The sequence below is a fragment of the Manis pentadactyla genome, chromosome 10 (assembly GCF_030020395.1).
Source record: "Manis pentadactyla isolate mManPen7 chromosome 10, mManPen7.hap1, whole genome shotgun sequence".
NCBI classification, from domain to species: domain Eukaryota; kingdom Metazoa; phylum Chordata; class Mammalia; order Pholidota; family Manidae; genus Manis; species Manis pentadactyla.
This window is the reverse complement of record NC_080028.1, coordinates 100,687,423-100,702,237: the sequence shown is the minus strand read 5'-3', so window position 1 is coordinate 100,702,237 and position 14,815 is coordinate 100,687,423. Positions and strand designations below refer to the sequence as shown.

The 14,815-nt window shown below is 49.8% G+C and overlaps 1 protein-coding gene across 8 annotated transcripts in view; it reads right to left on the bottom strand.

The window, feature by feature from the left end:
• Window positions 1–675: 675 nt before the first annotated feature.
• Window positions 676–14,815, bottom strand: part of RNF216 (ring finger protein 216) — a 163,049-nt gene continuing 148,909 nt past the window's right edge. For 6 of the 8 annotated variants that reach the window (XM_036932939.2, XM_057487389.1, XM_036932944.2 and 3 more), the window contains 2 exons: window positions 4,385–4,471; window positions 676–3,738 (listed from right to left, as the gene is read on the bottom strand). In XM_036932939.2, coding sequence (XP_036788834.2) covers window positions 3,313–3,738; window positions 4,385–4,471 — 513 coding nt within the window. In that variant the 3' untranslated portion in view covers window positions 676–3,312. The remainder of the gene's footprint in view (window positions 3,739–4,384; window positions 4,472–14,815) is intronic. The other 2 variants (XM_036932943.2, XM_036932945.2) reach the window with 1 other exon arrangement.

Sequence of the window (14,815 nt, the reverse complement as noted above, 5' to 3'; positions counted from 1 at the left end):
TGGCTATGGATAAATTAAGAAACATACCAACTTGTTTAAAAGCTGAGAATGCAGGGAAGTTTTTTTTTTTCAGTATACTTTTTTCAGATGGGCAAAAAGAAAAAAGCATCATTCAGTAATTAGTTGCAAATGGCAGGAGGAGATAGCCCCGTGATTACCACTTTACATGTGGCCTGGCCCTGAGCTTGCAGTGGTCCACCAGCACCTAGGTCACCCTACCCCCATGAGTCAGGAAGATGCACTCCAGCAAGTAGGCAGGAACTCAGCACCACAGCTATTCTCAGATGTTTGTCTCCTGCTCTCAGAGGACAAGGTTTCTCCCGTTTGCACCCAATCCTTGGATGGGCCAAACCTCTGTAGGTCACTCTCCAGTGACGAGTCAGAGGCCTGCTGCATGGCTGACTGTACTTTCTTGAATTGAATTCTGTGCCAAAAAACAAAAACAAAAACAAAACTCTTTGTGCAGCTTGGGAAGCCATGAAGCAGGGTTAGCCCATGGCATCGTCACGCTGGGTCAGACCCTGCTGTTCTCCAGGCAGCTGTCTGCTTTTGGTGGGTGGTGTCACTTTAGATACTCACTCCCTCAGGACCTACCTGCTGTGCACAGCCCCTCTGACTTCGTGGGAGCGGTGGGGCTGCCAGACTGTGCCAAGTAGAGAAATGAAACTGAGGGCACAGAGTACACAAACATTTATTTACAAAAAGTCCAAGTTACATATGATACAGGCTTTTTACACACAGTAGTTTAAACAGAGTTATTTTATATATTTTTACTACCAGAAGGCAAAGAAAAAATTTAATAAACTAATCATCTTTGCTATTTTTATACAAAGTGACAGATCATGCAATTTAAAAAAATTTTTAAATCTGCTAAGTGCAAATACTAGATTTCTCTCTCCAGTTTTAAGGCAAGTAAAACAGACTGATGCTGGGCAGTCTCTGATCTGGGAAGCAAGCACTGCAGCCCAGAGAGGGGAAGGTGCCAGGCTGCCTTGGGGACTCCTTTGTCCCCCAGACAGGGGCTGATACCGTCATTCTCACCTCAACCACTTGCTAGTTGCTCAGATGGTTATGGCTCCCTTCCCACCAACCCCACCAGTGCAGACTGCCTCTTGAGGAGCCCAAGGGCCTGCTTCTGGGACACAGGTGCCTAGACGATCACCTCACAGAAACGTGGGGACTTGTGCTAGGGTCAGAACTCACAGCTATGCCCTGCCCCCAAACAGTGAGCAGCCCCACAGTCAGGCTCAAGAAGTAACATTAGCAATCAGGTGCCCTCAGTTCAGAAAGGCAAGAGGGGTTCCCTAACAGCTGTGTGGCTAGAAATGGCTGTAGTTCTTTTCAAAGCAAGTCCTTGGCTTGGCCTTGAGGGAACTATTACTCTTGTCTCCTCCCTCCTAAGAGGGGGACTTCACAAGCCAGGTTCTAGAGGATTCGCTGGACATGTGTCAGGGGTGATCCACCTACCTGGGTCTGTCCTTAGAGCTCACCCAGGCCTGCTATGGAGCCATGTACTCTGGGCTGCAGGGCAGTGGTGGGGCCCGTTTGTTCTTTTCTTGGATGATGAATTGGCTCAGGAGGCCTGGGAGGTTCTGGTTCGTCCTGGGGGCTGTCCAGCAGGGCAGGGTGACAGTGCCTGTGGTCACCCTCCCTATATGGTGGCTCACTGTTCTCAAGTACCCTTGGGGAAGCACATGGTACATGCTCTTAAGGTACTTACAGAAAGCCCATCACTGTGCCTGGGGCAGGGCTCTCCCCAGGGGCTGCAGTTCAGGCAGTAGCAAAGGGCAGGCAGCTGGACAAGGAGAAGCCTCTCCTCACACACCTGACCCCATGCCCAGGTGACCACTGGTCTGGAAAGCATCACCTGGAGGGAAGGCAGCAAGAAAAAGGTCCTGCCCTCAACCCCTCAATCTGAATCCTTGAGATACATCAAAAGCCAAGGGCAGCGGGTGACCTCGCTTGGGAGTGCTCGGCCCCAGGGGCATGGTGCCCACACGGCAGGCAGGCCTCGTGGTGCAGCCCTCCTGCAGTGCTGGGGGCCAACCAGTAGGCTTGCCCTCCTCTCTGGGGTCTGTATGTGTGCTCTTAACTTCTGGGAACCCCATAGCCACCAGATATAGCAACAGGACAGAGACCAACATGGGGAGGCAGGCACGCTCATTTCCAGTTGAGGCCTCTGCCCTGTACATGGGCTGGAGCATGAGGTACCACAGAGGAGGGGGCTGGGGTGGGGCACAGCCTCAGGCAGCTCAAACACCTGGCCAGGGCTGCACAAGAAAATGCAAATGGGATACAGCAGGGACTCCCGTGAAGACCCAGAGTGAGACTCCCCTGACCTCAGGGAAGGGCAGGTCCCTGGCTGTGTGCTGGGCACAATCTGGGTCACCCAGGGGAAGGAAGCCCATTGCTCCCACCAAACCCGCTTGTGGCAGAGAAGGCTCCCCAACAACTGGGCTGCACCAGGGGAGCCATCAGCCCTGTCACAGCTATGTCATAAGATCTTTTGTTTAGCAAAAGTTTCAGGACCATCCTGCCCTCATCAGCTGCCTAGCATGGGGTAACAGATTTGACTTTTCAGACACTGAGTGAGAGAAACCCTAATATGCCAGAAAACACTGAGTAAGTTCAAAGTGAGTAAACTGCAAACCTTTCTTAATTACTAACAGACCCACAGCAGAAGATGGCTGTCTCTGTGGTCTCATCTGAGTGGGCTAAGATGGAAGAAGAGAGACCCACCTTGGACAGTCATCAAGGTGGCTGCCTGGGGTTGTGGACTTGGAGGACACTGTCTGCAGCTTCCCCACCCTGAGTGGTGCTCCCAGGCTTGTGGACTTGGCAGCCGGGTACACCCCACTGTGGGCAGGCCTCAGTGTGTGGGCTGGCGGAAGACCCTGCCTTTGCTACATGGCTCAGACCCCTCAGGTCTCTCCAAATTACACTACTATTACTCAGCTTTATCAGGGATCCGACTGCTGGAAAAGGCCTATGTGGTTTTTCACTGAGAGACTTGTCTGCTGGGCTGGGGGAAAGTTGGGGGACAGGGCAGAGACAAATTACTCCCATGTCTCCTTCTGCAGGGATCTGAGTGACTGAGCAGACAGGCCACCTTGTGGCCAGGTCCACTGCCCTGGCTGCTAGGATGGCAGAATTCTCCAGGAAGAGGGTTTTGCTGTCCCCGTCTGTGGCCTAGTGCGCACCAGACTCATTCCTTAGGGGCCCTGCTGGCCACTCTTCAAGGGGCAGGAGCCCTTCCTGCGAAGGAGCAAGAAGCCAGCCAGCCTCTTGGAGAGCCAAATCCATCACCCCCACTTAGAAGGCATGGGCAGAGTCATCGGCCCCAGGGCAAAGAGGGTGTCTGTCCATCGCCGCCCCCCAGGTGGCTCCTGGGCCTGAGTGGGGCGAGGCTCCAGGCCCATCAGAAGCGATGTCGCGGTTGGGGTCCAAAGTGCATAGGCAGGTTGTGCTCCAATGGCACATGGACAGGGGCAAAGTCGTAGTTGAGGCGCACATTGGGCAGAGGGGGTACATAAGGTGCAGGGATGGGGCCCATGTTGAGGGGGAAGTTGTTGAATATGGGCCGCACTGGCGGCAGCGGGAAGGGCGGGTGGACAAAGGCATACTGCGGGATCTGTGGCTGGGGCAGATTCTGTGGGACAGGCCTTGGCAGGGCCTCGATCCTCTGGACTTTCTCTGGAGGCTTCTCCAAGGGGGGCCCGATGCGTTTGAAGGTGTTTTCTGAAAAGGAGAGGGGCTTTAGTAACAGTTCCAACTAACTGCTTGCCCTGGGCTTGGGACCTGGACTGTGTGCCCTCTTCCCTAAGCTGGGGGCTGAGATGTGAGCATGCTGCAAGTCTGTGACCTTAGCATCTTCCTTACGGGTGGACACAGGAGGGGTGGTCAGGCCACCAGGCTAATCAAAGCACAAAATGCAGCACCCCCCCCATCACCAAGGACAGAATCATTCTTCTGGCCACATGCTACCCTCTATAGCAATGGCCTTGAAGACAACAAACAGGTGCAGCTCAGAGCAGTGGGTCTCTGTGTGAGACCACCCTCTAGAGTCAGGGGCAGGTGGCCACTCACAGAAACTCCACTCCTGTAAGCTCAGAGGGGCCAGGGGTGCCTACGGTCTTTTTAGCCTGGTGTGACTTTGGTTTGCTTCCTAACCTCAAACCCACCCCTTGGGACCACCTCACATCAGAGATGCTGAAACTGTCTAATCTTTCTCGGCCTTTCCCACAGGGAGCTGGACGTGTGGACATCTGTGTCTGTGTCACCAGAGGGACACTTCCTGGGTTGTCCCTGGCCAGGTGGAGTCCCAGCAGCAGGGGTCCCCTCACCACATCCCGTGCGCAAGGAGCACGCTAAGCACGGGACCTACGCCAGGGAAGCCCTTGCCTCCATTCTTTCTTTTCTGCTCCTCTTCGGCCTCCTTCTGGATTTCCTCAATTAACTTCTCGTCATCTTCCTAGAAAAAAGCAGTAAGATGATAAGCTTGCTCTCAAACAGCTCCGTGCAGCTGAGGCCCCTCTGGGGAAGGCCGGCTTGCTGCTGGTCATCCCTGCTCCCTGAGAATCTTCTCCTTTTATCCTTGGGTGGTGCTCTCATGAGGAAGCCCATCTGGGGCTGGGCCCAGTGCGTGCTCTGTTCACTCAGCTGTACAGTAACCAGAGGAACTCCCACACCTCAGAGGGGCAGATTGATAACCCAAGGGTATGGGAAACAGGGATCTTGCGGGGTAGGACTGAGGAGTTTTGGATCTGGAGTCTTCCAACTCTGAGCACAGCAGCCCTTTTGTGCAGTGCTCAGCAGTCTTGTTGACACCCTGAGCTGAGATGGACTTATGTCCACGCAGGCCTGATGAGCCTGAAGCTGGCTCTTAGCTCTTAAGACAGCTGGTGGGCTGTAGAAGGCATAGCACCCTGCCAGCAGGATGTGGCCTGGGTCAGTCTTGGGTACAGGAGGAAGGGCACACCCCTGAGCCTACGGTCTCCCCTTCCCAAACTCAACATCTGGTAGGCCTGCTACGCTAAATGGCAATTTAAATTTGGCTCATCCCACCTGGGGACAGGAGACAGTGAGGTGCTCTGGGCACAGGCAGATGTGTTAACTTCACCAGGGAGGCTCTGGGGCTGTGCTGGGCAAGCAGGGGAATGGCTCCAGCTAAACACAGTTCCTGCATCTCCACCTGCCCCAGGTGCTGTGGTGGGATCACTGGGCTGCTGGCCCAGGACAGACCACACCAATTATGCCTGTGTCATGAACCGTGCTGTGGTTCAACCCACACCTTGGCAGCTCTGCAAAGAGGTGTCCCACTCACATGGGAACTCAAAATACCACCAAGGTGGCGTACACCTTTGCTGCCTGGCGCAGGGCTGCTGTCACACCAGCATGGGGCTTGAGGGCTACTCTGCAGGGCTGAGAGTTGATGAGGAGCAGAGGGGGACACTGCAGCCCAAACCGCACCCATCAGTGCGCTTAACAGCAACCAAGGGGCAGGCAGGCTTGGTTTGCTTCCTGAGGTCTTCCATCAGTTTCTCTAGTTCAGTGCAAGCAAGCTGGGAAGAAGTGTGGGGAAGGGTAGTGGAGCCCAATATGGGGCGGGAGGGCAGTACTTCAGGAAACCTGCTGGAAACACTCATTTCCCTAGACAAGACATTCGAGCCCTCCCACATGGCCAGGGGTGCTTTGGGCTGGGACAGCAGTGGTAACTCTGGATTTTTCATGCTCATCTGAGGCTCTGATTGGCTGGGGCACCCATGGCATTTCTGAGATGTGAATGGAGGGCCACAGAGAGGTGCACAGGAGCCAGGAAGAACACCTGGAGAGCCCTGGACCAGAGGAGAATGTGGAGCCTCACTGCGAGGCTGAGCAAAGGGCAGTGTGCTTATTTACTTAGTATGTTATTAACGTTACAGTTAAGACAGTGATTAGTCTCCACACAGATAGGAATGCTCGATTCTGGAGTCGTGATTCTATTCAGTCAGTGTGACCGGATACCTCTGCTGTGACAGACAGTTCTGAGTTTACTGGTTAAACTTTTCATCTACAATGAAACTATAAGTCATGATGACAGAACAAATAAACAGCTATGTAACATATTCCCTTTGTTTGATAGAGTGCTCTCTGGGCAACAGTGCCACCACCACCCATGGTTAAATTCCTGACATTCTCTGGGCCTCAGATGCCAATTGATGGCCTGGGCTCAATGGTCTCAAGGCCTCTTTCCCACTCTGACATTTGGACATTTTTCTCATTGACCTAGGTCTTTTTCAGCCTCACCTGACCAGGTGTTCTGAGCAAGGCCAGGGGAAGGAGAGGTGGCAAAGGTTAAGTTCCCATATGTATTTCAGAAGCTGCCAAGGGCTTGTGCATATAAGAAAACTGCTATGTCCAGGAAGAATCTTTGTGAGCATCATGTCCATCCACCAGGTAATATGTAAGAATTATCCACAAAAGCCCCGGGATGTGGTTGTCTAGCCCTCTTTAAGCACTCCAAAAGAGGGAGCTTGTTACTGTACAATACTAGTAATCACTAAGCCAACCTGCACAAAGGCCTCTAATAACACAATGGGGTTTGGTGGACATAGTCCAAACGTCTCTGTGAGAATGTTAAGACAGACCCTACCAGTTATCTATATTAGGAGCTTGCAAACCTCTTCATTTTGGTGCCAGAGGTAGGCCTAGGAAAATATTTAACAAAAAAAAGTGATAAAGAGAACTGAAAACTGGGAAAGCAGTGCCTCCATACCTCTCACTAAGGACCTGGGACAAATTCCTAAAAAATCTGAGTCTGAGGACCTCACTGTAAGGACTGAGTGAGTTCAAGCATGTAAAGGATTTGGTACAAAGTAAGTCCTCATTACGTAAGGCAGGAAAGTCAGGACAAACGGCAGGGATGAAGATTTGAGAAAGATGAGTTTCAAGAAAAACGGGTACAGAGGGGAGATAACCCTAACATTTCTCAGTGGCTTCTTTATGGTTTGAGTGACAGGTTTCCTAATGCTGGTCATTACACTATTATTGCCACCACCATCACCCCCTTTGCTTCACCACCATCACATTCCTAATTTCTCTATCACATAAATGTGGTTGTGTCCTGAGTGACACTCAAGGCCTCCGACGGCACAGGAAGGTACCTTAGAAATCATCCATTCCAACTTTCTTGTAACACAGAAACTTAGGTTCCAGAGAAAGTAAGCTGTTCAAAGTTACAGCAAGCTGGTGGTGGGCTGGACAAATGCTTTATATCATTCTACTGGGTCAAATAGCTTTCTTGGGAGAAACTCCACAGAAAAGTACCTGGAAGGTTCCCTGTCTCCATCACTCATTCAATTTGAACACATGGAGGGCATATGCATTTTTTTCTTTCAAGAATACATACTGAGCTGTCTGGTTGTGGGTAAAACTGTAGTATTTCCAGAACATGTTGCCTGGCTTTAGTGCATCTGCATATCAACAGATGTTCCTCAGGGGTGGAGCAAGGTCATCTCCATATCAATCGGTAATTACCTGGGCAACCCAGGGCTTATCTGAACCTGAGAGGCTCGTCTTGCTTGCTTCTGGCAAGAGACGGCCCAGATTGCAGTTTGTAAGCAATAAATGGGTTTTGTTTCTCCCTTTGACTGACTTTGGTTTTAGAGGTATTTTGCTCTGGGATTTCCTTTCCCTGGAGTTACACTGATATACAGCATGCACTGGGCTGATGTCCAGCAAAGAATAAGGCAGACCTGACCCTTCCCCTTATGGAGCTTATGTTTTTGGGCTATGGTCAAAATTTCAGTGGGTGTTCCACATTGGGATTCTACATGAGCCTAAAGATAATTTCACAGCATTAAAGACTAACCAACCACCCACCATTCTCCTCAGATCCTGTCATGCTATTTCTGTCAAGACAAAGAATGAGGGATAAGAGAAGTTTCCCTTTTAGGAAGAAGATTCTAGGTCCCTTATAGCACTGCTGAGAGGGTAAAGCATGCAGGGCATCTGCTGAATTTTTATCAATACTAAGTTTCCTGTGAGAGCTCTGGATGCTCCTGGTCAAAGTTCACCACAGAATGAAAGTGTTATAAGAACTCCCTTAGGTGGTTCTGAGACACTTGCAGAGGGGAGCAAGTTGAGCTTCCTGACACAGATCGGCCAGCTTCTGGAGGATAGTGCAGCCAGGTGCACCCGCTGGCAGGTGCACCCTTCATTCCTTTGCTCCAACCTCTACTGATCTGTGGACTCAAAATCATCTGTCCATAGCCCTGGGTTTCCCAGGTTAGGCAGTGCTCTTAGAGTCTAAATACAGCCCACATTTTGCCAGAAAACGCTGGCTCCCAACTATTTTGAGCAGTGATTGTTACCACAAATAAGTAAGTAGTCAGTTACATTTAGAATGTGGGTCAGACGTTTCAGATTTCCAGTTTCTCCAACTAGTTGGGGGTCACAGGACAGTGTTCAGAAACTAAGAACTAAAACACCTTTTGAGCTAGAATATGAAGACTGGCCCCTCACCACAGTGAGCCCTGCATTTGGGCTGAGGGGCCGTTTGGCAGGCAGTGCCTTGGGAAGTAGTAGGCATTCTGTGTGTCATCATTCAAGGTGAATGAGGACACCTGTGAAAAAGGCTTGCCATTCTGAAAATCTAGGACACACCTAGGCTGCTGGAAATGGGGAACAAAAGGAGGAAGAAGCTGGAGAAGGCTGGATCACAGAATTAACCACCGCCAGCCTCCTGCAGGGGCTGAGTCACTTCCAGGAAATCCATGCATGCTGGAGCCACCAGCCAATTTTATCTTAAAGCAGCACTGGGTTCCTAACAGACAGGCAGCTAGTGGGATGGGAAGAAATCCAGCTTTGGGGCTCCACAGATGTGGGCTTGGGGACCCTCTACCCAGCACGACCTAACCTGGAGCCTCTTCATTTCCAAAGCAGGTTTATTGTGAGAAGCAAATGGTCTCTTTGTGGTAATGTGCTGAGCACAGTGGTGGCAATGACGGAAGCTAACACTGACCAGGGCTCACTATGTGCCAGCTGCTCTTCCAAGTGCCTCACACTCTTCTAACAACTCCATGAACTAGGCACCCCCACATTACCGATGAGAAACTGAAGCATGCGCCCCCCCAGGCTCACAGCCTGAGCTCTTCGGGACCATGTATGCCCCTGGTTTCTGAACTGGAGAGAACCCCAGGAGCATGGCGGCCAGAGGGGCCCCAGAAACTCTGCCCACCCTCAGCACCATCAGAGGTGACTATTTTTAGGTCTGATTTGTTCCAGAAAGGGTGTATCTTACCCTCCTTGGAATATAAAAGGGTTCCTTCTTTCTGGAATGGGCAGACTTCTGCAAGTTTTCTCCAACGAAATACAAGAAGAGAACAGGGCAAAACAGAACAAAACAAAACACCTCCACTCAAGGAAATGAGCAGCCAATCCAGCAGAGAAGGGGTTGGAAATCTCCCTGGAAATTTTTAGGTAAAGTTTTAACAGAACATGAAGTCAGGGTAATTCCTCTCTCGATGTAACTCCCAAGGACATTTGGCCTATTACCACGGGTTGTTCTGTACCCGAATCTCACTTTCAGAAAACTCTGGAGGCTCCTGGAAGGCTGTGCTTGTAGTCAGGTCCACTTCCTGGGCTCGCACTGCAGCTCGCATACGCCTACTCTCCCAGCATCTCTCCAGCTCAGAGGGGAGGTGACAGGTATCCAGGATGCAGTTACTTGCTGAGGATCACACAGTGGTGGAGTGGAACCCGGACCAGGGTAGCCCCACTGCTCCTCCTGGGCAGTTCTGGACTCTGCAGGTGTCAGAGGCCATGTGGGCAGATGGGCCCCTCTACCTGCTCTGCCCTCAGCAGCGTTGGAGACTAAATGGACCTGCTTGAGACCTGAGCTGCCCTTCACACCGTCTGCCTTGGCCAGTAAGGAACTACGGGAGGAAGAAAGCTGTCTCTACTCACTGTAATGGACACCCCAACAGGCTGTAATGGACGCCAGGCACCCACCAGGACTCCTCTCCCTGGAGTCCAACATGGGCTTTCAGACGGATCTAGTAGGCGAGCATGGGTCCCCTTCTCTGCCCTCTTTTTGGCCCCTTCTGGTCCTGGTAAGAACTTTCTAACAGAAGCATAGAACACACACATAAGCAAGGCTACGCTGAGATGGAAGGTGGCAGTAACTGGTCAGCCATCAATATGGGTAGGTCTCAAAAGACGGAGTGAACAAAACACCAGGTGGGAGTAGAAGCACTTTCTGTTGCTCCCCATGGCCACTGTGGAAGGCGGACCCACACACCATAAATGAACAGTGAGACCCATGGAGGGATCATGGTTGTGCCCACAGTGGGCCAAGGCACCCTGAAAGATTAAAACAGAATGTGATGTGGAGTCTTACTGCTCTGCAGAGCTGGAAGGAGGCTTTAAATGAAGAAATGAGCAGGCTGTGCAGTGTCCTAACAGGGAGGTTTGGTTTCCTTTCCAATTCCTTTGAGCTCAGCAGGAAACAAAGTGCTGGCCTGACATGGATGACCCTGCCATGCTTGCTTCACATGGAGGTGGGTTGGGAGGAAGGCATGGCAAAGGCATAAAGTGGACAGCGGGGCCTGGCTTCTCCAAAACACCAGCTCAGCATGGCAGCTGCTAGCAGGATTCACCAGAGAGGTTTTAATTACAAAAACTGACCAAAAGCTTCCCTTGTTAACTTGTTCCTCTGTGAAGGCCCACAACCCTGCCTGTGCCACAGGGTCTGAACAGGAGGAAAGGAAGTAAGAGAAGCTCCAAGTGGTTCAGGAGATGAGATGATGCTTCTATCAAACAGATAATAGTGGGAATCACCATCCACAGGCTGAAGGTTCCAAAAACAGATGTTTGCACTTACACAAGGCTGTTCTTGCTGATGCTTTGAAAAGTCCTTTTGAGTCTCCATTTTCTTCAATATTTCTGGTCACCACAGCTGGCTGCCTGTGACCAGGATGGGTGACTTTTTTTCTTCACTTAACCTTTTCTCCCTTTGAAAAGGTGACTGGGAATTGCCGCTTCCCTCCTGTGATTTTGGGGGTGGGGCTGGGAATGGGGTTCAGGTCATGTGTGGCCACAGCTGTTGTTAATAAACTTGCAATGATTTCATAAAAGGCTTCCAAAGAGCTAAGGATTTAGTTTCAAATTATTCCCAGATCAGCTGCAGATCCCCAAGCAACCCAGCCTCTAAAGCCCCCAGCCCCAGCTGTCCCTGCAACAGGAAGTTGGGGGATGTGGGGAAAGCTCAGCCAGGAATGGTGCACTGTGTGCAGCTGGGTCTGGACCCGCTCAGTGTGTGGTGGGGCTTGGGGAGGAGCAGACATGACAGGTTCTGGGCTGGCTTTGGCTCACGGAGCCCAGCACTCAAACACCTTTCCACCTACAGCTCCCCTACAGGGACCTGGAGGCAGCATGGAATGTAGCCATGCTTGGACTCCTGTCAGGGTCAAGTGTTCAGTTCTGAGCCTGCTGGCATTTTGCTAAAGACGACACATACCAACATGCTTTGTTTACTGGACCAAGCTGAGCTGCTCATCTCCTTGGTAAAATCCTTAAGGGACATCTAAGCCTGAGTGGGAACACTGTCAAGGTTTGGAACTACCAGGAACCCTTCCTACCACCTGCAACTTGCTCAATAGGGAATGGGGGCCCACCTGGTTCAGTGGCTTAGGGTCCCTGAGAGTGCCCATCAGGAAGCCTCCGTATTTGTGACCTCTTGCTTTAGGGCATGGAGACTTGCAGAAGCTGAAATTTGGTCCAAGACCTGGGCTTGCATCCCAGTTCTACCAAGTGGCCTGAACCGCATTTTTTCCCATTTGCAGAAGTGAAAGGTTCCACCTCCATGCCAGGGCAGAAACAGTGGTATTCATGACAATGACTAGAAGTTAAATGCTGAGGCCAACTGTGAAGAGGGATGATGGGGCAATGTGGGGGTTCACTTTACTATGTTTTTTCTTTTGTAGAAGGTAAGTTTGAAAAGTTAAAAAAAAATGCTGAGGCCCAAAATTAGTTACTGACTTCCAGTTTGAAATAACTCTACAGGTTCCACCTTTCCTCATCAGTCCTCTGAAATAATTCTTCCCTGCTTCCTTCCTACGACATCCCTTCTTTTCCACTTGAACAAGGGTCTGAGTTGCAGAGCCCTCTGCACCTGACCCCCCAGGAAGATACTTCACACTGGTCTGGTCTGGTCAGTGCTGGAGATTCTGAGGGTAGAGAAGCTGGCTTAGCTTAAGATGCTGCCAGAACAGATGCCCTGGGTTGGAGACCCATGCCACCATGTACCGACGACCACAGTCTGCAGCACGTTTCCTCATGTAGAAGCAGGAGGACACATCTGCTTTAGGGTATTATCACAGAATTAAACATATTAACACATACCAATGTCAGGTTTAATCCACTGCATGCTCAGGAGGGACACATATCTCTCCTGACCAAAATGGCTGGGCGATGATGGCACCAAATTGCAGACTGGCTGTAAAAGCCCTAGGGTTGAACGTTTGAACCGAACATGCTTCAGACTCATTCAAAAATAAGGAAGCTGTAGAAGACAATTCTGTTCAGATTCTGGTAGCTCAAACCCAAGATAAACACCGACTCTTTTGTTTACAGGGAAAACGTTATGAATTCTGCCCCACCTCTGGAATCCAGACTGCGAAGTGACTGTTCTTTTGAGTACAGCTCTAACGGTAAGACAGAACTTGTTAACCCCTACCACACATGCAGCCACACCCATTGGATAAGAGTTTGCATTTTTGGATCCTATAAAATCACAGGATAACCTTCCCCCTATTGCAAAATAATGTTTGTTCATTTATATATTGAGAGTTGGCTTTGCATTCTGCCTCCAAACCAGAAAACTGGTTTGCTGTGACTGCATTTGCTTCTGTTTTTTTCCCCCCTTCCTAAAAAGACACCTTGCTTTATAACACTTTAGTTGAATGTTTCTGGCTTATTTTCAGTAACTAACAAGAGGAGGAAAGTGACTTCCCCCTTAGCTGTCTAACACAAGTTAGTGTGGGTCCCCGGGCAATTTCTAGTTATTAAGGATGAAAACTCAAATTCTCTCTGAACCACAAAGGAACAACTCCCTTGCTGACAAATGAAGAGATTCTTCTTGGCCTCCCGGGTTAATTACACCAGAGAGCAGGCCTGGCTGACAGGGCATGCTGTTTCCCTGAACTTCTCAATGGCTTTGTGTTCTCAGAAACCTCAACAGATGCTGGGCTGGAATTCAATCGGTCTCCTGGTGAGAATCAAAGAAACGGGGCTGATCCTGGTTTTGATGGGAACAGACAAATGGAACAAAATCTCTGGCTGCAGCTACCAGAGGAAATCGGAGGGATTTGGATTCGTTTACCCTTCCTTTCGAACTTTATTTTGAGCAAATACAGAACCTTTCTCAGGGTAGAAGACAACAATTCAACAAGAAAACCGGGGGGAAGGAGGGGGCAGTCGCATGCTACAGCACCCAAAAAAGGTAACAGCACAAGAAACCTTTATAATCAACGCCATGCGTGGGAAGAAAAAGGAAATGGCAGGAGGAACAAGGAGAGGAGGGAGAAGAAAGAAAAACAGCAGTGACAACAGGCCAGGCTGCGGGACATCCTCCCTCCCCCAGTAACCCCCACTCTGCTCTATTTCTACCAAGACAATGGAGTGGGAGGAACACTTTAGGAGCTACAGCTCAAGAAAAACATCCAATTTCCTCATCAAGTTCCTAGGGATGCTCAGGCCCCTAGTCTGCTAGTTGGATGGGACTGAGAGAGTCAGCAGGATGGCCAGGTATTGGGCAGGGCTGTCACAAAAGGTGGACTGGATTACCTTGGCTGGTGAGCACTTCCCACTGTGACCTATACCTCCCTCCACTCAGATGGCAAGATGACCATCTATTTACATGTCTCCCCTTTTTTCACACATTTCTCAGTAACAGAGGGGCAGGCAATATCAGAGATGTTCTGCACCAGGGTAAAGACTGGTGGCTAGCCAGACCTTTTCTTTTGCTTATGAAATGCTGGCTTGAACAGTGTTCCAAAGATACTTGGATTAATGGCCAATCTTTAAAAACTGGGAGATTTTATATGAAAACAGATTTGCAAACTCTCTGGAAAATCTGAAGCCATGATAACTCTGAGCAGAATTCTATCAGGCAACAATCTGTAGGAGCTAAGTGGCAGCCTCTGAGATGTGGTGCACACACTCTCCTGTTTGCCACAGTCCCCAGTATACTCTGCTGTCTCCTAGACCCAGCCTATTTTATATTCATCCATCATGTCTGTTACCACTTGTCCTCGTGGGTCTGTGGTCCCAGCCACATGCTATTTGTGTTTTATGTATAAATCTTTCCATGTTCTTAAACATCGATATATAGCATCACTTTTTATAGCTGCATACTATACTAATGCAAGCCCTCTACCCCTGGACTGTCCACTGCATACTTATTCACAAAGAAGAAATAATCTTCTATCTTGTCTAAGCCACTGTTATTTTTGGGGTTTCTTAACAGGAACAAATTCACAGCCAAACTGATCCTTATTACTACAGGGATATTTACTGACCTCTTACTGAGTCATATTGTTCTAACATTTGTATCATATATATGTTAGAACAGTTTTCCTTGGTTTTACATTTATCTTTATCTTCACTTATGTTATCTTTTGTTCTTTTATGTATTTTTGGTCTGGCCTTGATGTAATGCTAAGGAGGACCTTTCCTTCTCCAAGACTGTAAGTCATCTCTTTTGTTTTCTGGGGTATTTCCAAATGGCTAGCCCACTGCCCGCAAACAGCTACTGAATGTTTTTCTCTCCACATGA